A 25,614-nucleotide genomic window follows, 5' to 3' on the forward strand; every position below is an offset into this window, starting at 1 on the left:
TATTGGTGGTTTTCTTTCTGGCTTACTTCACTCTCTCTGTATAAGAGGCTCCAGTTTCATCCACCTCATTAGAACTGATTCAAATGTGTTCTTTTTAACAGCTGAGTAATACTCCATTGTGTATATGTACCACAGCTTTCTTATCCATCCATCTGCTGATGGACATCTAGGTTGCTTCCATGTCCTGACTATTATAAACAGAGCTGCGATGAACATTGGGGTACACGTGTCTCTTTCAATTCTGGTTTCCTCAGTGTGTATGCCCAGCAGTGGGATTGCTGGGTCATAAGGCAGTTCTATTTCCAGGTTTTAAGGAATCTCCACACTGTTCTCCATAGTGGCTGTACTAGTTTGCATTCCCACCAACAGTGTAAGAGGGTTCCCTTTTCTCCACACCCTCTCCAGCATTTATTGCTTGTAGACTTTTGGATCACAGCCATTCTGACTGGTGTGAAATGGTACCTCATTGTGGTTTTGATTTGCATTTCTCTGATAATGAGTGATGTTGAGCATCTTTTCATGTGTTTGTTAGCCATCTGTATGTCTTCTTTGGAGAAATATTTGTTTAGTTTTTTGGCCTCTTTTTTTATTGGGTCATTTATTTTTCTGGAATTGAGCTGAAGGATTTTCTTGTATATTTTTGAGAATAATTCTTTGTCAGTTGCTTCATTTGCTATTATTTTCTCCCATTCTGAAGGCTTTTTCACCTTGCTTATAGTTTTCTTTGTTGTGCAGAAGCTTTTTTTAATTAGGTCCCGTTTGCTTATTTTTGCTTTTATTTCCAATATTCTGAGAGGTGGGTCATAGAGGATCCTGCTGTGATGTATGTCGGAGAGTGTTTTGCCTATGTTCTCCTCTAGGAGTTTTATAGGTTCTGGTCTTACATTTAGATCTTTAATCCATTTTGAGTTTATTTTTGTGTATGGTGTTAGAAAGTGTTCTAGTTTCATTCTTTTACAAGTAGTTGACCAGTTTTCCCAGCACCATTTATTAAAGAGATTGTCTTTTCTCCATTGTATATTCTTGCCTCCTTTGTCAAAGATAAGGTGTCCGTAGGTGTATGGATTTATCTCTGGGCTTTCTGTTTTGTTCCATTGATCTATATTTCTGTCTTTGTGCCAGTACCATACTGTCTTGATGACTGTGGGTGTAGTAGAGCCTGAAGTCAGGCAGGTTGATTATTTCAGTTCCATTCTTCTTTCTCAAGATTGCTTTGGCTATTCGAGGTTTTTTGTATTTCCATACAAATTTTGAAATTATTTGTTCTAGCTTTGTGAAAAATACCACTGGTAGCTTGATAGGGATTGCATTGAATCTATAGATTGCTTTGGGTAATATACTCATTTTCACTATATTGATTCTTTCGATCCATGGACACGGTATATTTCTCCATCAATTAGTGTCCTCTTTGATTTCTTTCACCAGTGTTTTATAGTTTTATAGTTTTCTATATATAGGTCTTTAGGTATATATATTCCTAAGTATTTTATTCTTTTCATTGTAATGGTGAATAAAATTGTTTCCTTACTTTCTCTATTTTCTCATTATTAGTGTATAGGAATGCAAGGGATTTCTGTGTGTTAATTTTATATCCTGCAACTTTAATCTGTTCATTCATTAGCTCTAGTAATTTTCTGGTGGAGTCTTTTGGGTTTTCTATGTAGAGGATCATGTCATCTGCAAACAGTGAGAGTTTTACTTCTTCTTTTTCAATTTGGATTCCTTTTATTTCTTTTTCTGCTGTGATTGCTGTGGCCCAAACTTCCAAAACTATGTTGAATAGTAGTGGTGAAAGTGGGCACCCTTGTCTTGTACCTCACTTTAGGGGAAATGCTTTCAATTTTTTACCATTTAGGATAATGTTTGCTGTGGGTTTGTCATATATAGCTTTCATTATGTTGAGGTATGTTCCTTCTATTCCTGCTTCTGGAGAGTTTTTATCATAAATGGATGTTGAATTTTGTCAAAGGCTCTCTCTGAATCTATTGGCTTTTATTTTTCAATTTGTTAATGTGGTGTATTACATTGATTGATTTGTGGATATTGAAGAATCCTTGCATCCTTGGGATAAAGCCCACTTGGTCATCGTGTATGATCTTTTTAATGTGTTGTTGGATGCTGATTGCTAGAATTTTGTTAAGGATTTTTGCATCTATGTTCATCAATGATATTGGCCTGTAGTTTTCTTTTTTTGTGTCACCTTTGTCAGGTTTTGGTATTAGGGTGATGGTGGCCTCATAGAATGTGTTTGGAAGTTTACCTTCCTCTGCAATTTTCTGGAAGAGTTTGAGTAGGATAGGTGTTAGTTCTTCTCTAAATTTTTGGTAGAATTCAGCTGTGAATCCGTCTGGACCTGGACTTTGGTTTGCTGGAAGATTTCTGATTACAGTTTAAATTTCCGTGCTTGTGATGGGTCTGTTAAGATTTTCTATTTCTTCCTGGTTCAGTTTTGGAAAGTTGTACTTTTCTAAGAATTTGTCCATTTCTTCCACATTGCCCATTTTATTGGCATATAATTGCTGATAGTAGTCTCTAATGATCCTTTGTATTTCTGTGTTGTCTGTTGTGATCTCTCCATTTTCATTTCTAATTTTATTGATTTGATTTTTCTCCCTTTTGTTTCTTGATGAGTCTGGCTAATGGTTTGTCAATTTTATTTATTCTCTCAAAGAAACAGCTTTTGGCTTTGTTGATTTTTGCTATGGTGTCTTTTGTTTCTTTTGCATTTATTTCTGCCCTAATTTTTAAGATTTTTTTCCGTCTACTAACCCTGGGGTTCTTCATTTCTTGCTTTTCTAGTTGCTTTAGGTGTAGAGTTAGGTTATTTATTTGACTTTTTTCTTGTTTCTTGAGGTATGCTGGTATTGCTATGAACCTTCCCCTTAGCACTGCTTTTACAGTGTCCCACAGGTTTTGGGTTGTTGTGTTTTCATTTTCTTTCATTTCTATGCATATTTTGATTTCTTTTTTGATTTTTTTCTGCGATATGTTGGTTATTCAGCAGTGTGTTGTTCAGCCTCCATATGTTGGAATTTTTTAATAGTTTTTCTCCTGTAATTGAGATCTAATCTTACTGCATTGTGGTCAGAAAAGATGCTTGGAATGATTTCAATTTTTTTGAACTTATCAAGGTTAGATTTATGGCCCAGGACGTGATCTATCCTGGAGAAGATTCCTGTGTGCGCTTGAGAAAAAGGTGAAATTCATTGTTTTGGGGTGAAATGTCCTATAGATATCGATTAGGTCTAACTTGTCTATTGTATCACTTAAAGTTTGTGTTTCCTTGTTAGTTTTCTGTTTAGTTGATCTGTCCATAGGTGTGAGTGGGGTATTAAAGTCTCCCACTATTATTGCGTTATTGTCAATTTCCCCTTTCATACTTGTTAGCATTTGTCTTACATATTGCAGTGCTCCTATGTTGGGTGCATATACATTTATAATTGTTATATCTTCTTCTTGGATTGATCCTTTGACCATTATGTAGTGTCCTTCTTTGTCTCTTTTCATAGCCTTTGTTTTAAAGTCTATTTTATCTGATATGAGTATTGCTACTCCTGCTGTTTGGTCTCCATTTGCATGGAATATCTTTTTCCAGCCCTTCACTTTCAGTCTGTATGTGTCCCTTGTTTTGAGGTGGGTCTCTTGTAAGCAGCATATAGAGGGGTCTTGTTTTTGTATCCATTCAGCCAGTCTTTGTCTTTTGGTTGTGGCATTCAACCCATGTATGCTTAAGGCAATTATTGATAAGTATGATCCCATTGCCATTTACTTTATTGTTTTTGGTTTGAGTTATACACCCTTTTTGTGTTTCCTGTCTAGAGAAGATCCTTTAGCATTTGTTGGAGAGCTGGTTTGGTGGTGCTGAATTCTCTCAGCTTTTGCTTGTTTGTAAAGCTTTCAATTTCTCCTTCGTATTTGAATGAGATCCTTGCTGGGTACAGTAATCTGGGCTGTAGGTTATTTTCTTTCATCACTTTAAGTATGTACTGCCATTTCCTCCTGGCTTGAAGAGTTTCTATTGAAAGATCAGCTGTTAACCTTATGGGAATCCCCTTGTGTGTTATTTGTTGTTTTTCCCTTGCTGCTTTTAATATTTGTTCTTTGTGTTTGATCTTTGTTAATTTGATTACTATGTGTCTTGGGGTGTTTCACCTTAGGTTTATCCTGTTTGGGACTCTCTGGGTTTCTTGGACTTGAGTGATTATGTCCATCTCCATTTTAGGGAATTTTTCAACTATTTTCTCCTCAAGTACTTTCTCACGGTCTTTCTTTTTGTCTTCTTCTGGGACTCCTATGATTCGAATGTTGGGGCATTTAACACTGTCCTGGAGGTCTCTCAGATTTTCCTCATTTCTTTTAATTCCTTCTTATTTTTTCCTCTCTGATTCATTTATTTCTAACATTCTATATTCTACCTCACTTATCCTATCTTCTGCCTCCATTATTCTATTTTTGGTTCACTCCAGAGTGTTTTGGATCTCATTTATTGCATTATTCATTATATGTTGACTCTTTTCTATTTCTTCTTGGTCCTTGTTAAACCTTTTTTTGCATCTTCTCAGTCCTTGTCTCCAGGCTATTTATCTGTAACTCCATTTTGTTTTCAAGATTTTGGATCATTTTCACTATCATTATTCGGAATTCTTTCTCAGTTAGATTCCCTCTCCCTTCCTCTTTTGTTTGGTTTGGTGGGCATTTATCCTGTTCCTTTACTCCTGAGTATTTCTCTGCCTTTTCATCTTGTTTAGATTGCTGTGTTTTGGGTGGGCTTCCCATATTCTGGCAGTTTGTGGAATTCTCTTTTGTGGAGTTTTCTCACTGTTGGTGGGGTTGGACAGGTGGCTTGTCAAGGTTTCCTGGTTAGGGAAGCTTGTGTGGGTGTTCTGGTGGGTCGAGCTGGATTTCTTCTCTCTGGAGTGCAATGAAGTGTCCAGTAATGAATTATGAGATGTCAATGGGTTTGGAGTGACTTTGGGCAGCCTGTATATTGAAGCTCAGGGCTATATTCCTGCACTAGTGGAGAATTTGTGTGGTATGTCTTGCTCTGGAGCTTGTTGGCCCTTGGGTGAAGCTTGGTTTCAGTGTAGGTATGGAGGCTTTTGGATGAGCTCCTGTCAATTAATGTTCCCTGGAATCAGGAGTTCTCTGGTGTTCTCAGGATTTGGACTTAAGCCTCCTGCCTCTGGTTTTCAGTCTTCTTCTTATAGTAGCCTCAAGACTTCTCAATCTCCTTTTGAAGACAATGGGCTCCTTTTCTGGGTGCCTGATGTCCTCTGCTGGCATTCAGAAGTTGTTTTTTTGGAACTTACCCAGCGTTCAAATGTTCTTTTGATGAATTTGTGGGTGAGAAATTGGTCTCCCCGTCCTATTCCTCTGCCAGCTTAGGACTGCCCCCCTTCTTTTTCCTTTTGAAATGTCACTTCCTCATAAATTTCTTATACTTCCAGATGATTTTCAGGTCTGCTACCCAAGAATTAAACCGGCACACCATAACATAGAATATTTTCTTTAAATGTGTATTTAAATCAAAACCAATCTGGAATTTGAACTTAGGTCTCCTGGGTAAGATATGTTACATCTACTGCCAACCACCTTTCTACTAGAAAAAATTTGTTTTTCATGTGCAAGCCTCTTGTATATATCATATGTAATTGCAATGAGTAAAAAATGGTATAAGTATGTAGAAATGTGAGTACATACCATATACTTACAAGTATAAGTTTATATATTCATATTAATGTACTGACCCCATGACTGACTTAATTCTATGATAATAACTGTTCATGAAAGTTCATACTTTCATGGCTTTTCTGAAATAATTCTGAATATATCTTCACAAAAGATATGATTTATTAAAGCTTTCAGTGTGATGAAAATACATCACAGTTCAAAAGCATCAATTCTTCAGGGCTCAGCTTTCTTTATAGTCCAACTCTCACAACCATACATGACTACTGGAAAAAGCATAACTTTGACTAGACAGACCTCTGTTGGTAAAGTAGTATCTCTGGTTTTTAATATGCTGTCTAGGTTGGTCATAGCTCATCTTCCAAGGAGCAAGCGTCTTTTAATTTCATGGCTGCAGTCACCATCTGCAGTGATTTTGGAGCCCCCCAAAATAAGTCTCTCACTGTTTCCATTGTTTCCCCATCACCATGAAGGGAGGGGTCTGGATGTCATGATCTTAGTTTTCTGAATGTTGAGTTTTAAGCCAACTTTTTCACTCTCCTCTTTCACTTTCATCAAGAGGCTCTTTAGTTCTTCTTCACTTTCTGCCATAAGGATGGTATCAAATGTATATCTGAGGTTATTGATATGTCTCCCAGCAATCTTGATTCCAGTCTGTGCTTCATCCAGCCTGGCATTTCGCATGATGTACTCTGCACATAAGTTAAATAAGCAGAGTGTCAATATACAGCCTTGTCATACTCCTTTCCCGATTTGGAACCAGTCTGTTGTTACATGTCTAGTTGTAAGTGTTGCTTCTTGACCTGCATACAGATTTCTCAGGAGGCAGACAAAACAGGGTCCACTGGAGAAGGGAAGAGCAAACCACTTCAGTATTCTTGCCTTGAGAACCCCTGAACAGTATGAATGATATAGTATGTCTCTAGTAAATGTTTTTGAAATAAAAGTTCAACAATAATAATTAGCTTTTATTAAATACTTACTATGTACTAGGTATTTTGCTGCATGTCATACTGCACATGGTTTTTCCTTTTTAAAGCTGTAAACCACTCAATGAAATCAGAAATTATATTCCCTCCATTTCAGAGATACAGAGAAAGAGGGCAATTTGTCTAAGATATACACTGTTTAGTCTCAGAACTGATATATTAACAAGAATAGTGTAGCTTTTAAGCTGGCAGTATTTATTAAGGTACATTATTGAATAAATAAATATCAAGCATTGTTTGTACTAATGTTTGAGTACCCATCAATTCCTCAAAAGTATTTATCAAGGATCTTCACAATTTGTACACATTGAGGAAACAAACAAACAAAAAGACCAATGCTCAAAGTTCACATGTGAAATAAACAAATTAATAATTACAAGAGCTGTCATCAAAAACAAACAAACAAACAAACAAACAAACATGAATTTGTAACTGAAACCCAAAAGAGAGTACAGTAACATCTGTTTGAGAAAGCTCAAGAAGGCTCAATTTTCTTGTTTTTACACAAATAATACTTTTATATCAGGAAAAGAAATAAAAAAAGATATTCAAGGAGAAGAAATAACAACAATAAAAACACAAGTATGAAAGTACATAATCTAAAGAATGGAGTAATCTAAAATAGTGTTTTTCAAACTTTAGCTCATAAACCTGTTATGTGGGATTTTTCTTTTCTTTAAAAAAAGCACATTCTGGCTGAATAGGGAGTAAGATTCTTCATTCCCCCAAATCTCTCATTTGAGGCAGATGCAGCTGATTCTCAGACCACAATGTGAGTTGCAAGACTTGAACTAAAATCCTCAACATGTAGCCTTTGACTGCTTGCATCAAAACTGCTTTAACTATTTGCTAAAGAAAATTATATTCTCAGCTTATATTAGATGTATCAAGTTAGATTATGGTGATGTGGAGAGGGAAATATTCATTTTAAACCTGTAGTTACCCCCATTAAATTTGAAAGCCATTAATTTTGGAAATTCAGAGGATGCAAGAGAAGAGACTGGAAATTGAAATCAGCAAAATGATGAACTAAGGGATCTTGAATATCTAATTTAGGAGTTTGAATTTTATTATACAGGCAATGGGTGGCCATCAGATCTAATCCTTTGAATATGTTTGTCACTTCCACTGTATAATCATAAGAGATTTGATTTAGGTCATACTTGAATGGTTTTCCCTACTTTCTTCAATTTCAGTCTGAATTTGGCAATAAGGAATTCATGATCTGAGTCACCACAGTCAGCTCCCAGTCTTGTTTTTGCTGACTGTATAGAGCTTCTCCATCTTTGACTGCAAAGAATATAATGAATCTGATTTTGGTACTGACCATCCAGTGATGTCCATGTGAAGAGTCTCCTCTTGTGTTGTTGGAAGAGGGTGTTTGCTATGATCAGTGCATTCTCTTGGCAAAACTCTGTTAGCCTTTGCCCTGTTTTGTTTTGTACTCCACGGCCAAATTTGCCTGTTACTCCAGATATCTCTTGATCTCCTACTTTTGCATTCAAGTCCCTAATGATGAAACGGACATCTTTTTTGGGTGTTAGTTCTAGAAGGTTTTGTAGGTCTTCATAGAACCATTCAGCTTCTTTAGCATTACTGTTTGGGGCATAGACTTGGATTACTGTGATATTGAATGGTTTGCCTTGGAAATGAACAGAGATCATTCTGTTATTTTTGAGATTGCACCTAAGTACTGCATTTTGACTCATTTGTTAACTATGAGAGCTACTCCACTTCTTCTAAGGGATTCTTGCCCACAGTAGGAGATATAATGGTCATCTGAATTAAATTCACCCATGCTAGTCCATTTTAGTTCACTGATTCCTAAAATGTCAATGTTCACTCTTCCCATCTCCTGCTTGACCACTTCTAATTTACCTTGATTCATGGACCTAACATTCCAGGTTTACTTGAGATCATTTTAGAGGCAACCTAAAAATATATGTGATCATGACTGTATAACCTGTATGGATTTTCCCTATTGACAAGGTGAAATGTATAAAATGGAACAAAATATAGACACAACTGTTCTCAGGCAATAAAGAACATGAAGAAGGAACTTGGGAGATGAGAAAGATACAAAGTAAGCCTCCACAATATTCCATGATCTCCCTGGCTTTCTGCCTGTAACAGAAGAGAAGGTAGAAAGGTAGATTTACTGAGTTGAGAATAAAGATCAGATTTACAGGATTATGGGTTTCCCAGGTTACTCAGTGGTAAAGAATCCACCTACCAATGCAGGAATTGCAGGAGACCCGGGTATGGTCCCTGGGTTGGGAACATCCCCTGGAGGGTGAAATCACAACTCACTTCAGTATTCTTGCCTAGAAAATCCCAAGGATAGAGTAGCCTGGTGGGATACAGTCTATAAGCTTGCAGAATTGGACATGACTGAACATGAGTGAGTGAGTTCAAAGATTATAAAATGGCTATAATCTGAGGAACAGGGAAACTGAAGAGAAAAAGAAGTTGCACAGAGAGAGGACTGTAGAAGTCTGCACGGAGATTCAATACAGGTTCTTTAGTTGGGCTTCAGAGAAAGAATCTAGGATGTAGGAATCACCACTTGATTTATGACCAAAAAGTGAATGGTAAGCAAATCAGAGGTTATGGTAGTGCTAGGAGATTTTAGAGTTTCACTCAGCCAGAAGTGTGAGGTATTATCAAGTCTCTTGGGCATTCAGGTGAGATACTACAAACCCAGGCCTTAGAAATAAGAACCATATTCACAGGTCATTCTCAAATCAAGACTAACTGTAAAACATGGATCCACCAACATAAATTTACTGCCAGAAACAAAAAAAAAAACTCAACATCTTTAAGGGAAGATGGCATAATGAAGATTTCTTGCAACAATCAATACACCTGCCTAACATGTAATAAAAATTGGTATGTAAGGAAAACAAAAAATGTAATACATAGTCAACAGAAAAAGCATTCAATATAACAAAAACTGCAATAATCCAGGTATTAGAAACAATATATAAAGCATTTAAAATAGCCATTAATGAAAAGCTCAAGAATTTAAATGAAAATATGGAAACATATTTCCCAAATGGGGAAAGGAGTATACAAAGGCTGTATATTGTCACCCTGATTATTTAACTTAAATGCAGAGTACATCATGAGAAATGCTGGGCTGGAGGAAGCACAAGCTGGAATCAAGATTACTGGGAGAAATGTCAATAACCTCAGATATGCAGATGATGCCATCCTTATGGCAGAAAGCGAAGAACTAAAGAGCCTCTTGATGAAAGTGAAAGAGGAGAGTGAAAAAGTTGGCTTAAAACTCAACATTCAGAAAACTAATATCATGGCATCCAGTCCCCTCAGTTCATGGCAAATAGATGGGGAAACAATGGAAACAGTGAGAGACTTATTTTGGGGGGCTCCAAAATCACTGCAGATGGTAACTGCAGCCATGAAATTAAAAGACGCTTGCTCCTTGGAAGAAGAGCTATGACCAACCTAGACAGCATATTAAAAAGCAGAGATATTACTTTACCAACAGAGGTCTGTCTAGTCAAAGTTATGGTTTTTCCAGTAGTCATGTATGGTTGTGAGAGTTGGACTATAAAGAAAGCTGAGCACCAAAGAATTGATACTTTTGAACTGTGGTGTCAGAGAAGACTCTTGAGAGTTCCTTGGATTGAAAAGAGAGCCAACCAGTCAATCCTAAAGGAAATCAGTCCTGAATATTCATTGGAAGGGCTGATGTTGATGCCAAAACTCCAATACAATCCTTGGCCATCTGATGCAAAGAATCAACTGATTGGAAAAGACCCTGATACTAGGAAAGATTGAAGGTGGGAGGAAAAGGGGATGCCAGAGGATGAAATGGTTGGATGGCATCACTGACACAATGGATATGAGTTTGAGCAAGCTCTGAGAGTTGGTGATGGACAGGGAATCCTAGTGTGCTGCAGTCCATGTGGTCACAGAGTTGAACATGACTTAGCAACTGAACTTAACTGATGGAAACATAAATGAAAAGAAGTGTAACCATAGCAGAGAATTTGAAATTATATTTTAACACTAAGTGGAAATTCTGGAACTGAAAATTACATCTGAAATGAATAATTCTTAGTAGATTAATATCACATGAGTGATGGCAAATAAATGGTATTAAAACTTGGGAAAACTGGTCAACCACTTGTAAAAGAATGAAACTAGATCACTTTCTAACACCATACACAAAAATAAACTCAAAATGGATTGAAGATCTAAACATAATACCAGAAACTATAAAACTCCTAGAGGAGAACATAGGCAAAACACTCTCTGACAGAAATCACAGCAGGATCCTCTATGATCCACCTCCCAGAATACTGGAAGTAAAAGCAAAAATAAACAAATGGGACCTAATTAAAATTAAAAGCTTCTGCACAACAAAGGAAACTATAAGCAAGGTGAAAAGACAGCCTTCAGAATGGGAGAAAATAACAGCAAATGAGGCAACTGACAACTAATCTCAAAAATATACAAGCAAATCCTGCAGCTCAATTCCAGAAAAATAAATGACCCAGTCAAAAAAGGGGCCAAAGAACTAAACAGACATTTCTCCAAAGAAGACATACAGATGGCTAACAAACACATGAAAAGATGCTCAACATCACTCATTATTAGAGAAATGCAAATCAAAACCACAATGAGGTACCACTTCATGCTAATCAGAATGGCTGTGATCCAAAAGTCTACAAGCAATAAATGCTGGAAAGGGTGTGGAGAAAAGGGAACCCTCTTACACTGTTGGTGGGAATGCAAACTAGTACAGCCACTATGGAGAACAGTGTGGAGATTCCTTAGAAAACTGGAAATAGAACTGCCTTATGACCCAGCAATCCCACTGCTGGGCATACACACTGAGGAAACCAGAATTGAAAGAGACACATGTACCCCAATGTTCATCGCAGCGCTGTTTATAATAGCCAGGACATGGAAGCAACCTAGATGTCCATCAGCAGATGGATGGATAAGAAAGCTGTGGTACATATACACAATGGAGTATTACTCAGCTGTTAAAAAGAACACATTTGAATCAGTTCTAATGAGATGGATGAAACTGGAGCCGATTATACAGAGTGAAGTAAGCCAGAAAGAAAAACACCAATACAGTATACTAACACATATATATGGAATTTAGAGAGATGGTAATGATAACCTTGTATGCAAGACAGCAAAAGAGACACAGATGTATAGAACTGTCTTTTGGACTCTGTGGGAGAGGGAGAGGGTGGGATGATTTGGGAGAATGGCATTGAAACATGTATAATATCATACAAGAAACAGATCGCAGGCTAGGTTCCATGCAGGATACAGGATGCTTGGGACTAGTGCACTGGGATGACCCAGAGGGATGCTATGGGGAGGGACGTGGGAGGGGGGTTCAGGATTGGGAACACGTGTACACCCGTGGCAGATTCATATTGATGTATGGCAAAACCAATACAGTGTTGTAAAGTAAAATAAAGTAAAATAAAATAAAACCAATTATCAGTAAATCCTTCAACAGGTAGATTATTAAACTGTGGTATATCCTTATAAGGGAATACAACTTTCCAATAAAGAAATGAATTACTGATCACACAACAGTAACATGATAAACCATAGACAAAATGAAATAAACTGAATGGACTACATTCATATAAAATCCTAAAAAGGGGGAAACTGTAGGGGTAGAAAAGGCATCAGTGGTTTCCAGAGGCCATGAGACATGGAGGAAGGAATTAATTGTATAAAGGTAGGAGGGGACTTTTGTCTATGATAGAAAAGTCCTATATGATGATAACAATGATGTACATGAATATATACATTTTCAAAAGTCATCAACTATTACACGTAAAATTGTGAGTTTTATTGTGCATAAATTATATCTCAATAAATCTGATTCCTTCAAAAAAACAACCAAACAAAAACAAAGAAAGAAAAGTATGGCATCTAACTATTCATATGGCTTTTAAAAGCTTATCATCTTCTCTGTTCTTACTAATGAAAGCAGACATGCCCTCACCTGTGAAAAATACTTAGCTCGGAGGCAGGCCCAGCATTGGAGGATGCATAATTGAATGTGGCTAATAAAATGATTTGAAAATTAAATTATTCTTTTTGTGAGTATTAAGAATAGAATAAATTTCAATTGTAACATTTCTAAAAATCAAAAGAACCATATACCAATTATTGTTCTGTACATATCAAAAATACTCAGATCAAGAAAGGCAAGGCAAATCAGAGAAACTCCTTCAGATTAAAGGAGATTACAGAGACAAGAAAACAAGAAACATATGATTCTGGACAGAATGCTAATCAAAACTAAAAATTAATAGCTATAAATGACAGTATTGGAATAGCTGACCAGATTTGAATTTGGAGTACAGATTAGATAAAGAGTACAGTGTCAATTTATATTTTCTGATTTTGATAACTGCATTGTGATTATATAAGTGAATTTCCTTTTTCTTCAGAAATAAAGATATCAATAGATTTTAGTAGCTATGGGGAATGTTGTCTTCAATTTATTTTCAAATGATTCAGAGAAAGAACAGACTGATGATGGAGATGGGACAAAATGTGAGCAGTTCATCTGGATAAAGTGTTTCTTGTAATAGTCTAGAAGTCATTTTATTTAAAATGATAGTAAAATAGAATAAAAAATTATGTGGGGGAAGAAAACTACAGCCCCAAATGAATCAAGAGGCCTACTGCAGTAGTCCAGGGAAGATATAATTAGAACTACATTTACTACAACATTAGTATGAATGACTATATTGTTTCCATGTTTACACAGGAATTGTAAATTTCATTTGTTTTTATCTTTGTTAAAAAATAACTGGGCTTCCCTGGTGGCATGCATTCTATTATCGCTTCTTAAAAATTTTTGCCTACTTTGTGTCCTAAGATTCTAAATTTGTTTGAATTTGTTATTGAAAAGTTGTAGTCCATATATCCTTTGGTAAAATATAAGAAAACAGAACAACTAGAGCAAGGGAAACTCTAAAAATGGAAATTTAGGTTTCATAAACAGAGGTGGAAAGAAATATATTTTCTTAAGATTGTAGTACTAAATCATTCAGAAACTGTTTGGGTGGTTGTGTCATGCTGTCTTAGGAAAATCGACTAATATAGAAAGACTCTCCCAGACAATCAGATTCAGGGTTGCACAATACTGACTTGACAGTCCATCACCAGCTTCCTATTCCTTGGAGCACTTCTACTGTCACATCCTGCCATTTAGCAGAAAAGCTGGTATCAGACACTGTTTCCAATACCCTCAACTCAGTCTTCATTCAAGTTCTGTAGGATGATTCAGTTCAGTTCAGTTCATTTCAGTTGCTCAGTTGTGTCTGACTCTTTGCGACCCCATGAACCATAGCACGCCAGGCCTCCCTGTCCATCACCAACTGCTGGAGTCTACCCAAACCCATGTCCATTGATGTCCATTGATGCCATCCAACCATCTCATCCTCTGTTGTCCCCTTCTCCTCCTGCCCTCAATCTTTCCCAACATCAGGGTCTTTCAAATGAGTCAGCTCTTCGCATGAGGTGGCCAAAATCCTGGAGTTTCAGCTTCAACATCAGTCCTTCCAATGAACACCCAGGACTGATCTCCTTTAGGATGGACTGGTTGCATCTCCTTGCAGTCCAAGGGACTCTCAAGAGTCTTCTCCAACATCACTGTTCAAAAGCATCAATTCCTCTGCACTCAGTCCTCTTTATAATCCAACTCTCACATCCATACATGATCACTGGAAAAACCATAGCCTTGACTAGATGAACCTTTGTTGACAAAGTAATGTCTCTGCTTTTTAATATGCTGTCTAGGTTGGTCATAATCTTCCTTCCAAGGAGTAAGCATCTTTTAATTTCATGGCTGCAGTCACCATCTGCAGTGATTTTGGTGTTACAGACAACTTAGCACTTACTGAAACTCTCTTCCAGAAGGAATTGGATAAACTGTCTAAGCATTGACTGAGCTTGAAAAAGGATGAGGATTAGGACATTTGCACGATGAATCACAAGAACATATGTGAATGTGAATCATGGGAATATCAGCTCTCTCCCCCCACACCTTTGAGATAAACTATCTAAAGGTTGGGGGAGGGTTGCAGAGCAAAGTGAAAGTGATCCAGATACAAGCAAACAGCTGCCCCCCTCCACCCCCTGCCCAAACCACTACCACACCTGCACATACAAAACTGAAATAAAATCCTGTTACAGATTCATATGACATTGAGAAAGAACAATATATGCAATAAGAGCCAACTGTACTTAATACTAATCATTTGTTGTTGTTCAATCGCTCAGTTACGTCTGACTTTTTGTGACCCCATGAACAGCAGCATGCCAGGCTTCTCTGTTTAGATATCCAACTTTATTTTTCAATCTCCTTTTCCATAAAATAAGGACTAACAGGAAATTCACTAAGTTATTTTAATGTTAAAAAAATAATGTATATAAAACCTAGTGAGATATTTAGCTTGTAATAAGTACAGAATAAGTAGAAGCTTACTACAATCAGAAAATGAGCTTTTATGTTTAATTTATATGTTGAATAAATTCATATTTATGACAGTGTCAAGGATCTATCCCACGACTGAGTATCCCAGTTTATCCAATCCACTTTTTTTTTTTTAAAGGTACTGAAGTTATGTTAAAACCAAGGTCTGATGCAAAGGGGAAGAAAAAAAAAAACCTGAAGCACAAATATGATAAAAGAAAGAAACTAAAGGGAGCCCTAGAGATATTTTGTTTATTAGGAAAACACACAGAAAAATGCAGCTTCAACGTGCTTCTTTCATCCTCAAATGCAGCTTCATCATCTTCTACATTAAGGCAGCTTGGTCTCTTTGGAAGGAGCTTTGGCAAGAAAACCAGGCTGTCAGATCTTAAATTCTGGCTAACCACTAGCTAACCATGTAACCCTTAGATAATAATATGATTTATTCCCAGAGTTCTTGTGAGAATTAAATGAGATAAAGATGGAAAGCTGTAAAGCGAATATGTTCTGATGATATCTGCTCAACAAAGAAGTAGCTAGAAGTCTATCCAGTAACATAATGCTCTCATCACCCTGCATATTTCCATGATCATTAATTTGAAAAATTAAACAAAAAACAAAGCCCATCATCTTAGGTTCTAATACAAAACTTGTGTACCTTGTAAACTGCCAAATGCAAGGCTGTAAATCCATTTCTTGTCAGTCGAGATGGGCGGAGACCTTTTAACATAAGGGTTCTAATATGTGACTTGTTGCCTTAGAGAGAAAAAAATTGAGAAAAGTCAAATTGTGGAGATAGACGAAGGGACTTCAAAATCTTTAAGTTAATCTTTAGTGGAATGATAAACATCACACCAATGTATGAAAATGTCAGACTGCTGTTCTGCAGGCCATTTGTTAAGTTTTCAGTTAATCAACAGCCTTACTTATTAGTGAACATTTCTGCTACTACATTTATAAAACTTTGTATCAGTGCCTGTGTATTTTAATGAATTTATGCTACATTTTTATTTGGTGCTCTTCTAATAATGCTTTAAAAAGTAAAAACATGAAAACATTCATCCTAGTAAATGATTTAATATTTGTGAAAAAGCTTAGATAGAAATCAGAACATCACTACATCATTAGTTTATTTAGATCAGAGAAATATGGAGGAAATGACTAAGGTTGGAAAGGTGTGTTTAAATTTGGGAAGATATGTTGTTTGGGGAGTGGTGATGGGATATATTTAGAGTTAATACTTATACATTAGTTTTCTTTTAAAAACTGAGTCCAAAGCATACTAGCTTGGATTAACAAGAAAAAGCATTCATTTACCAATTCAGTAAATTTACTGAGTACCTACTATATGCCAGGCACCATCCTAGATGCTTGGGATACATTAATGAATGGAACAGAACAAGTTATGAACCAAATTTCACTTAGTCTTCACTTTGACCAATTTTCACTTTGGGATTTTGTCTTTGGCATTTATTACCTTCTATACATTTTACTGCAGATTGTGAAGCGATTGCTTGATGATGTTTTGAGGAATGCTTTAAGTGCATCTGAATTTAACCTAATCCCTGACTAGCATGCCTGATACTGAAAAAAATGCCTTTAAAAAATTTCCAAGCATACCGGATTCAAGGTAGGAACACAATAAAACTTAAATTCAGAGTTAAATCAATTGGAATATCTGTCTAGAAGTTAGTTACTTCTTCACCTGAAGCAAAGCAAAAGAAAAAAAAGTATGAATAGAATTCTCTTGTAAACTATAAAGCAGCTCAAATCACTGACCATGTATCCATATAACTAGTTTACAGAGTATTGAGTTCCAAGCACTCACCTCCACAAATGCAACATAAATGAAGTAGAGACAGACCATTTTCTGTGCGATAATTTAAATTGACTTTACTGAAGGCATCATCAGAGCTAAAAAAAAAAATGTACATATGATTACAAATTTCAGCTTTTAGTTTATCATTTTCTCATTTGAAAAATTATGTGTCTTGTTACTACAAATTCAGAAATATGCCTCTTTTAGGATTCTTATGTACCTAGAAAAAATAATTTTGATTATACCTCTAGATGAAGAGGGGCTTCCCTAATGGTTCAGCAGTAAAGGATCCACATGCCAATGCAGCAGATGTGAATTCCATCCCCGGGATGGGAAGACCCCCTAGAGAAGGTAATGGCAACCCACTCCAGTATAATTGCCATGGACAGAGGACCCTAGTGAGCTACAGTCCATGGGGTCGCAAAGAGTCGGACATGACTTGGTGACCAACAACAACTAGCTGAAGAACAATTAAAATCATGAGAAATAATATTACAAGTTTGAGAGATCAAGTTTAATGATTCTCATACAAGGTATGTTCTATGTATAATTTGAACTTCTCAGGGCACCCTGATGAATTAAAATTTATGTATAAGTAGAAAACACAGATATTTGAAAGGAAACTCATTTGTCTCACAATCAACACCTTATATAATACTTATGGAGAAATTCAAGAAATTCTCTCCAAAAAGAAAAAAAAGAAAAAGAAAAAGTAGCATTTGGTAAGATTCTGCAGGAATAGAGTCCCTATGTATTACAAATTCTGCCTGAAGGAAAATTTTCTTATACTCTGACTGGGTCAGATTTCACAGATAAAAAAGGTCTAAACTCTGATAGGGTACTATGATACAGTCCCAGGTGAGAAGAGAAGTAGTGTTACTGATTCAATTAATGAAATCCTTGACTTTGTCTGAACAAAGACCATTGCCCCAGGAGGGCCCTAGAGAGCCATAGGTAGCCTTTGAAAAAAATGTAAAGCTAAAATTCTTGACCTCTTGAGGTCACTGGTACTGCCAGGGCATTTTTTCAGTAGATATGAGATCACATCTTTGGCCTCCCAGGTTATTTTCAGGCTGCCTCCTGCCATTTAAATCTCCAGCAGCTTTAGTGAGATAGCAAAGTCTTTGGTGAATAAGCCTTCTATTATCATTCGTAAAGTACGTACACTTGAAAGGTACTATGAATTCAGAACATTATTATCAAGGCACCCAGTTAAAGACTTCAAAAGCTATTGAAATTTTAAAACAGAAAAAGAAAAGGCGCTATTCTCCAGAGTGTTGCTAAAAAGAGAGGCCTCTAATTCGAGAAAAATTGAAGGATCTCAGTAAAATGCTTTAATTAGCAATGGCAAGTCCAGTGGTTTGTTTTCAGAGACAGAATATTCCAGAATTTTCCCACCCCCTTAGCCTTCTTGCTTCAACTTATCAGTAGCAAAACCCATAGACACATTTACTCATATTGAGAAACATACCTCAACTCACTTTGGAATGCCACACATAGAAGTACAATAAATTCCAAGTCATTTTTGCTAACTGTTAATATAGCAAGGAGCCGAGGATTTCACGAAAAATAGTTAAGAATTTAACTTGCTTCTATTTGCACTGTCTCCTACCTCAATGAACAATGCAAAAAAAAAAAAAAAAAAAATCGAATGAAAACACCGCTATTTAAATTGTCTACCCAAATGAGCCTAATTGTAAATGGTATACCTATTTCATAGTACGAATGGAAATTTTATGAAATAATTTGGTTCTTGGAAATATATGGCCTTAGGCTGAGCCAGACATCTAAATTCTCAAAGTTAATTGTATTATAGATGTGTTGGAGATATTTCATTGATAGGTAATCCTTAAAAAAGTGCACTCAGTAGCCCAGACTTGGAAATGCATTCACAGACATCTTCTCTATAGTTATGATTTCAAATAACACAGGTTATCTGAAGAGCTGAACTCAGCTTTTAAAACTAGGTAGACTGGATTTTTCTCTTAACATCTGTAGGAAATTAGTGCCCATAATGGGCTTCCCTGATGGCTCAGATGGTAAAAATCTGCCTGCAATGCAGGAGACCTGGGTTCGATCCCTGGGTGGGGAAGATCCCCTGGAGAAGGGAATGAATAACTCCAGTATTCTTGCCTGGAAAGTTCCATGGCAGAGGAGCCTGGCAGGCTACAGTCTATGGGGTCTTAAAGAGTCAGACAAGACTGAGAGACTAACATTTTCACTTTCGGTGTCCATAATAAAAAGGAAAAGAAAACTGTAAGTAGCAGCTGAAGATTGCTCTGAACTGCTTTGGCTTTTCTTCCTTGGTCCTGTCATCCAGCAAAGGAAACACACAATAAGAATACAAGACAGAATACAGAGCATTGGAGTGGGGCAGGAGAGGGAAGCCTTCTGTTAAATGTAAAGAACTATATAAAATCTTCAGCATAAGAGGGAATGGGAGAAAGTACTTTCTTGTGAGCTAACTATAATGGAATATATGGCAAATGCAGAAAGAAGATAGAACTTGAGAGCTCCTCTGGAGTAATAAACCCTTGAGTAAATTAGTTTGTCAATGTGTATCTCTAATATTATGCAGCAATATCTACCATGGTTTGATGTTTTAAAAGTGGAAGAAATCATTTCAGCAGTGTAAGTACTTAAATCATGGGCCTTGTATATACACCAGGATTGAAATCCTGTTTCTGTTTTTTTAAGCAGTATTTTTTCCCCCTCCAATTTGAGCAAGTTATTTAACCTCCTCAAGCCGTGTTTTCTTCAGTTACAAAATTATTAAAATGATTCATATGACATTGCATTGTGAAGAAAATGAGATTAAGTACTTACTATAGTATTTGGTACATGATACATTATTAAATATTATTTTGACTTTTAGCAAGTTTACTGTGAATATATGACTTTCCTTTTGTAGTCTAAATCTTGAGAGAATTTTAGCACAGTTTTCAAACCAAGTTTGACCTTCTTTGACCTCTCACATTTGACAACCTGCAAATTTCCCTATTTTGACTAAGTTCACTGTTGCGACAGATAGCTAGCAACTATCAGTGATTCAGAGCAACTCTCAGTGATTCACAGCGCAAACTATCATGGTTTTGTGATGCAAGTCCAGCAGCATCATTATTATGGGGAAGGTATTAACACTGAAGCGATTAAAAGAACAAAATCCAAAAGAAAAAAGGTTGTGCTGAAAATCATTTTACTGAGAAGATAGACTTAATTGCTTTCTTTTTCCATGATCTAGCTTTGATGATATATTCAATCAGTCTGGCACAGCATCTACTGAACATCAACTGTGTGCTTCACCTCTGTTCTTAATGCTTGTTTCAGACTGTTTTCAACAGTCTATTTGATAGAAACTACTCACTAATTCCCAGATCATTTAAGTGCATCAGTCTTGGGAATATGCATACTAGCTAGAATCCTGCAACTGACCTTAGCATTAATCCTGATCTCTAATGCTTCAAGCAGCTTTGCAAAGGAAGTACATACTGAATAAACAGAAAAGTAAAGTGCTAACATCCAGTGTTTTATTTTTTAAAAATACCAAATGAATGTCTATTTACATAAGACTGAATATATGAATTAGAGACTTTTTATTTAACAATCATTCTTTAACTTATTAAATCTTATACTAGACATGACCATTCATAAGTGAATCAGTAGTAGTGGTGGTTTAGTCACTAAGTTGTGTCCTACTCTTGCAACTCCATGGACTGCAAACTGACCCAGGAATCAAACCTGCACATCCTTCCTTACAGGTGTGAATCAGTATACAGTGCTAAATAGCATTTTGTCAAAACTGAGCTGTAGTCTCTTTTGTTTTCCTCTTGAATTCTTGAATTCTACTCTCCCTGAACTCATGCAGTTTCTGTGATTGCCAACAAAATAAATAAGCAGAAAATAGACTCCCACAGTGGCAGTCAAGTGCAATTTTAATAGTAAAATTTTAATCTAAATTTTAATGACTGGAATGTAATTTTTTAATGAGAGTAACTTTGGGGCTATATTTGAATTCTAATTCTTACTTCCCATTTGCTTATAGTCAAATATTTCTGTTTTGACACATGCAATTAAAGTATTCAAGATTTTAAAGCAATCATTCCTGGGATAGATATTTCTTTTTCTCTTCTTCTGCTTCTTCTAAGGAACTGTATATGTCAAATTCACTGCCAAATGAATATCACTTACATATTCTAATATTCTAAGCTCAATTTATTTTTTAATTCTCCCTTACATTTTTCATCACCTGCCATGCCACACTGTAACTTAACATATCCTAATGAGTTCACAGTGCTTGCTGGGGCATGAATGAAGTTCCTAATTAAAATGAAGTCACTATTATGAATATACTTCTAATAGTAAATTCTGTCCTTAATCATTAAAAATGGTTGTTTTGTGTCCAAAGGTTACTTTCTTTCTTGTAACATAATGGACTCTTTCCTTAGCCTTTATCTTTTATCCTGAAAAGTATGCAGTTTTGTGATCGAATTAAACTTCTTCTCATGACCCCATCCTTTCAAGGAAATATGTGACATGATCACAAATGGAAACTTACTAAAATTTAATATTTGAACACTTGGCAAAGGCAAAATCTAAAGATAGGTAGATACATTTCTTAAATTAATTTATTGGCTGAAATGTAGGTAAAGGCGAAGAAGATAGAAAGAAGGCCAAATTTTGTTATGGGCCAGCTAGTTTCCAAAATTGATCATTTAGGTTTCAAACGGCTGGTTGTAACTTCTTGTGTAGTTTTTAATGGATGCTGCTGTTACCCGCCCACCCAAAAATCCCTAATACAAACAGAAAAATCATCCATAAGACCTAGTCCCAGGATGTATACCCAAGAAATACACAGAAACATATTTCTGCAGTATCTCCCAGATCAAGCTTGCAAACTAACACTATGAAGCATATTCATTCTTTCATTCACACATTAAAAAATTATTGAGATATGGTGGTAGATAAAGAAGAGTTGGGGATTCCATGGTAGCTCCGCTGGTAAAGAATCTGACTGCAATGCAGGATACCCTGGTTTGATTCCTGGGTCAGGAAGACTTGCTGGAGAAGGGATAGCCTACCCGCTCCAGTATTCTTGGGCTTCCTTAGTGGTTCAGCTGGTAAAGAATCAGCCTGCAATGTGGGAGACCTGGGTTCAATCCCTGGGTTGGGAAGATCCTCTGGAGAAGGGAATGGCTACACAATCCAGGATTCTGGACTAGAGAATTCCATGGACTGTAAAGTCCATGAGGTTGCAAAGAGTTTTTGACATGTTACTGTATTCCTGGAGCTAAATGATATCAAAGAAAAAATAAAGGACAGAATGGTATGGATCTAACAGAAGGAGAAGATATTAAGACGAGGTGGAAAGAATACACAGAAGAACTATACAAAAAAAAAAAAAAATCTTCATGAACCAGATAACCACGATGGTGTGATCTCTCACCTAGGGCCAGACACCCTGGAATGCAAAGACAAGTGGGCCTTAGGAAGCATCATGATGAACAAAGCTAGTGGAGGTGATGGAATTCCAGCTGAGCTATTTCATATCCTAAAAGATGATGCTATGAAACTGCTTCACTCAATATGCCAGCAAATTTGGAAAATGCAGCAGCAGTCACAGGACTGGAAAAGGTATTTTCATTCCAGTACCAAAGAAAGGCAATGCCAAAGAATGTTCAAACTACTGCATAATTGCACTCTTCTCACATGCTAGCAAAGTAATGCTCAAAATTCTCCAAGCAAGGCTTCAACAATACATGAACAGTGAAATTCCAGATGTTCAAGCTGGATTTAGAAAAGGCAGAGGAACAAGAGATCAAATTGCCAACATCCGTTGGATCACAGAAAAAGCAAGAAAGTTCCAGAAAAACATCTACTTCAGCTTTATTGACTATACTAAAGCCTTTGACTGTGTGGATCATAACAAACTGTCTAAAATTCTTAAAGAGACGGGAATACCAGACCATCTTACCTGTCTCCTGAGAAATATGCAGTCAAGAAGCAACAGTTAGAACTGGACATGGGACAAAGGACCGGTCGAAACTGGAAAAGGAGTATGTCAAGGCTGTATATTGTCACCTGGCTTATTTAACTTATATGCAGACTACATCATGCAAAATGCTGGGCTGAATGAAGCACAAGCTGGAATCAAGATCACTGGGAGAAATATCAATAACCTCAGATATGCAGATGACACCACCCTTATGGCAGAAAGCGAAGAGGAATTAAAGAGGCTTTTGTATGGTGAAAGAGGAGAGTGAAAAAGTTGGCTTCAAACTCAACACTCAAAAAACTAAGATCATGGCATCTGGTCCCATCACTCCATGGCAAATAGATATGGAAACAGTGGCAGACTTTATTTTCTTGGGTCCACAACCACTGCAGATGGTGACTGCAACCACAAAATTAAAAGATACTTGCTCCTTGAAAGAAAAGTTATGAGCAACCTAGACAGCATATTAAAAAGCAGAGACATTACTTGCCAACTAATGTCCATAAGGTCAAAGCTGTGGTTTTTCCAGTATCATATATGGATGTGGCAGTTGAACCATATAGAAGGCTGAGTGCCGAAGAATTGATGCTTTTGCACTGTGGTGTTGGAGAAGACTCTTGAGAGTCCCCTGGACTGCAAGGAGATCCAACCAGTCCATCCTAAAGGAGATTAGTCCTGGGTGTTCATTGGAAGGACTGATGTTGAAGCTGAAACTCCAATACTTTGGCCACCTGATGAGAAGAAATGACTCATTGGAAAAGACCCTGATGCTGGGAAAGACTGAGTGCAGAAGGAGAAGGGGATGACAGAGGATGAAATGGTTGTATGGCATCACGACCTCGATGGACATTAGTTTGAGCAATCTCTGGGAGTTTATGATGGACAGGGAAGGCTGGCATGCTGAAGTCCATGGGGTCACAAAGAGTTGGACATGACTGAGCAACTGAAGTGAAATGAAAGTAGTTAAGGAAAATAAAATTGATATAATAAGAATTCTCACCTCATAGGGTTATTTTGAGGTTTAAATGAGTTAGATCTTTTAAGACTTTTGTAAATACTAGTGCTATAATAATTATTTTTACTAGAGTGTTGAAACTATTGGTATTAATTATTTTAGCCTTTTTATTATTTTGCTTTGCATTTTAGAAGAGGGATAGGAAAGTAGAAAGGAAAGAAGAAGCCAGCGTGGGATGAGAGGTAAGATCGGAAGGAGGATAAAATGGAGAAAGACAGTAAGACTGAGTGAAGTACTAAGTTAAAGAGAAAGAGGCAGAGAGAGAGAGAGAGTGAGTGAGAGTTTGAGATCAAGCTGCTTGAATGTTTTTGCACAATATTCCTGTAAAACTATTATTCATAACTAGTTTTACTTAGTAGTAGTAGTGTTAGTTGTTTAGTCCTGTCCAACTCTTTGCAACCCCACGGACTGTAGCCCACCAGGCTTGTCTGTTCATGGAATTCTCCAGGCAAGAATACTGGAGTGGGTTGCCATTCCCTTCTCCAGGGTATTTTCCTGACCCAGGGATTGAACCCAGGTCTCCTGCATTGTGAGCAGATTCTTTACCATCTGAGCCACCAGGAAACCCCACTAAGTTTTATGTAGACAAACAAGAAAAGATATAGAGAGGTAAACAGTCTTGGGACAGTGTGAATCCTCTGCTTTTTGGTTTGCATCTTTTTTTTTTGTTGTTTGTTTTCTGTTTCATTGTTAATTAACAAAATGCACTCACCAAACATACCAAATAATCTTTCACTCAATTCTATTAAGATGTAATTTCCTCCCTCAACACTCTATTTAGTGCCCTGATAGAGAATTTCACTCTTTTTAGGCAAGATCAGCCTGTATTGTTTCTAAAGCTATTCATTTTATAACAGCTAAATTTCATAATTGTTTATAGTTCTGAAAAAGTAGATTCAGGGGAGATATTTCATTTGTTGGATAAGTACGGTGGACTGCAGCTGGGCCCAGAGGAACTTTTCAGGAAGAAAAGAAGCAGGAAGATACAACTCAGAAAATGCCTTAATTATTTTTACCTTTCCTTTTTTGTTTTTTTTAATTCCTCTTAACATTGCAACTGCTTTCTTATGGGATAGACTTTTGACTATTTTTATTTCTTAAACCTAATCAATTTCAAAGTGAGACATTTCACAATTTCAAAGTGTTAATACAATATTGACCAAAGCATATCTATTCAATGTCAAAATAAGGTTAAAAATGAGAAAAAAACAAATAGGGTACTTCTGATTATGTTGAAAAGTGATAGCACTGAAAAATTATAACTTCTTTGGGGATCTCTTATAGATATATTACAGATTAAGCAGGTAAAAAATAGATTTGATGATGAAATCAGAAAAACATAGTTTTAAAATTTCTAGAGACTTAAAAACATTGAAACAAAACAATTAAATTGGAAGTTTTCAAAAGTTGCACATGGAAAGCCAACTTGAAAGTGGTTTACAAAGATCATGGAAGAAGTCGATGAATCACCAAGGGGTGGAAGTGGGATTGTAAATTATTTTCCTCCACTACCACATGTAGGGACAGTACTAATACACAGGACATAGCAAAAATGTACAGTGGCATTGTGAAAGTGAAAAGTTTTCAAAGATAATATTATCCATTTTTATTTTCCCT

At 36.5% G+C, this 25,614-nt stretch overlaps 1 protein-coding gene across 1 annotated transcript in view; it reads right to left on the reverse strand.

Moving 5' to 3' along the window:
- The window catches only part of TNNI3K (TNNI3 interacting kinase), a 335,099-nt gene that overhangs the window by 304,250 nt on the left and 5,235 nt on the right, over positions 1–25,614 (reverse strand). The window contains exons 3-4 of the mRNA XM_052637003.1: positions 17,000–17,085; positions 15,830–15,927 (exon numbers count right to left, since the gene is read on the reverse strand). Of these exons, the coding sequence (XP_052492963.1) occupies positions 15,830–15,927; positions 17,000–17,085 (184 nt within the window). The remainder of the gene's footprint in view (positions 1–15,829; positions 15,928–16,999; positions 17,086–25,614) is intronic.

The sequence above is a fragment of the Budorcas taxicolor genome, chromosome 3 (genome assembly GCF_023091745.1).
Source record: "Budorcas taxicolor isolate Tak-1 chromosome 3, Takin1.1, whole genome shotgun sequence".
NCBI classification, from domain to species: Eukaryota; Metazoa; Chordata; class Mammalia; order Artiodactyla; family Bovidae; genus Budorcas; species Budorcas taxicolor.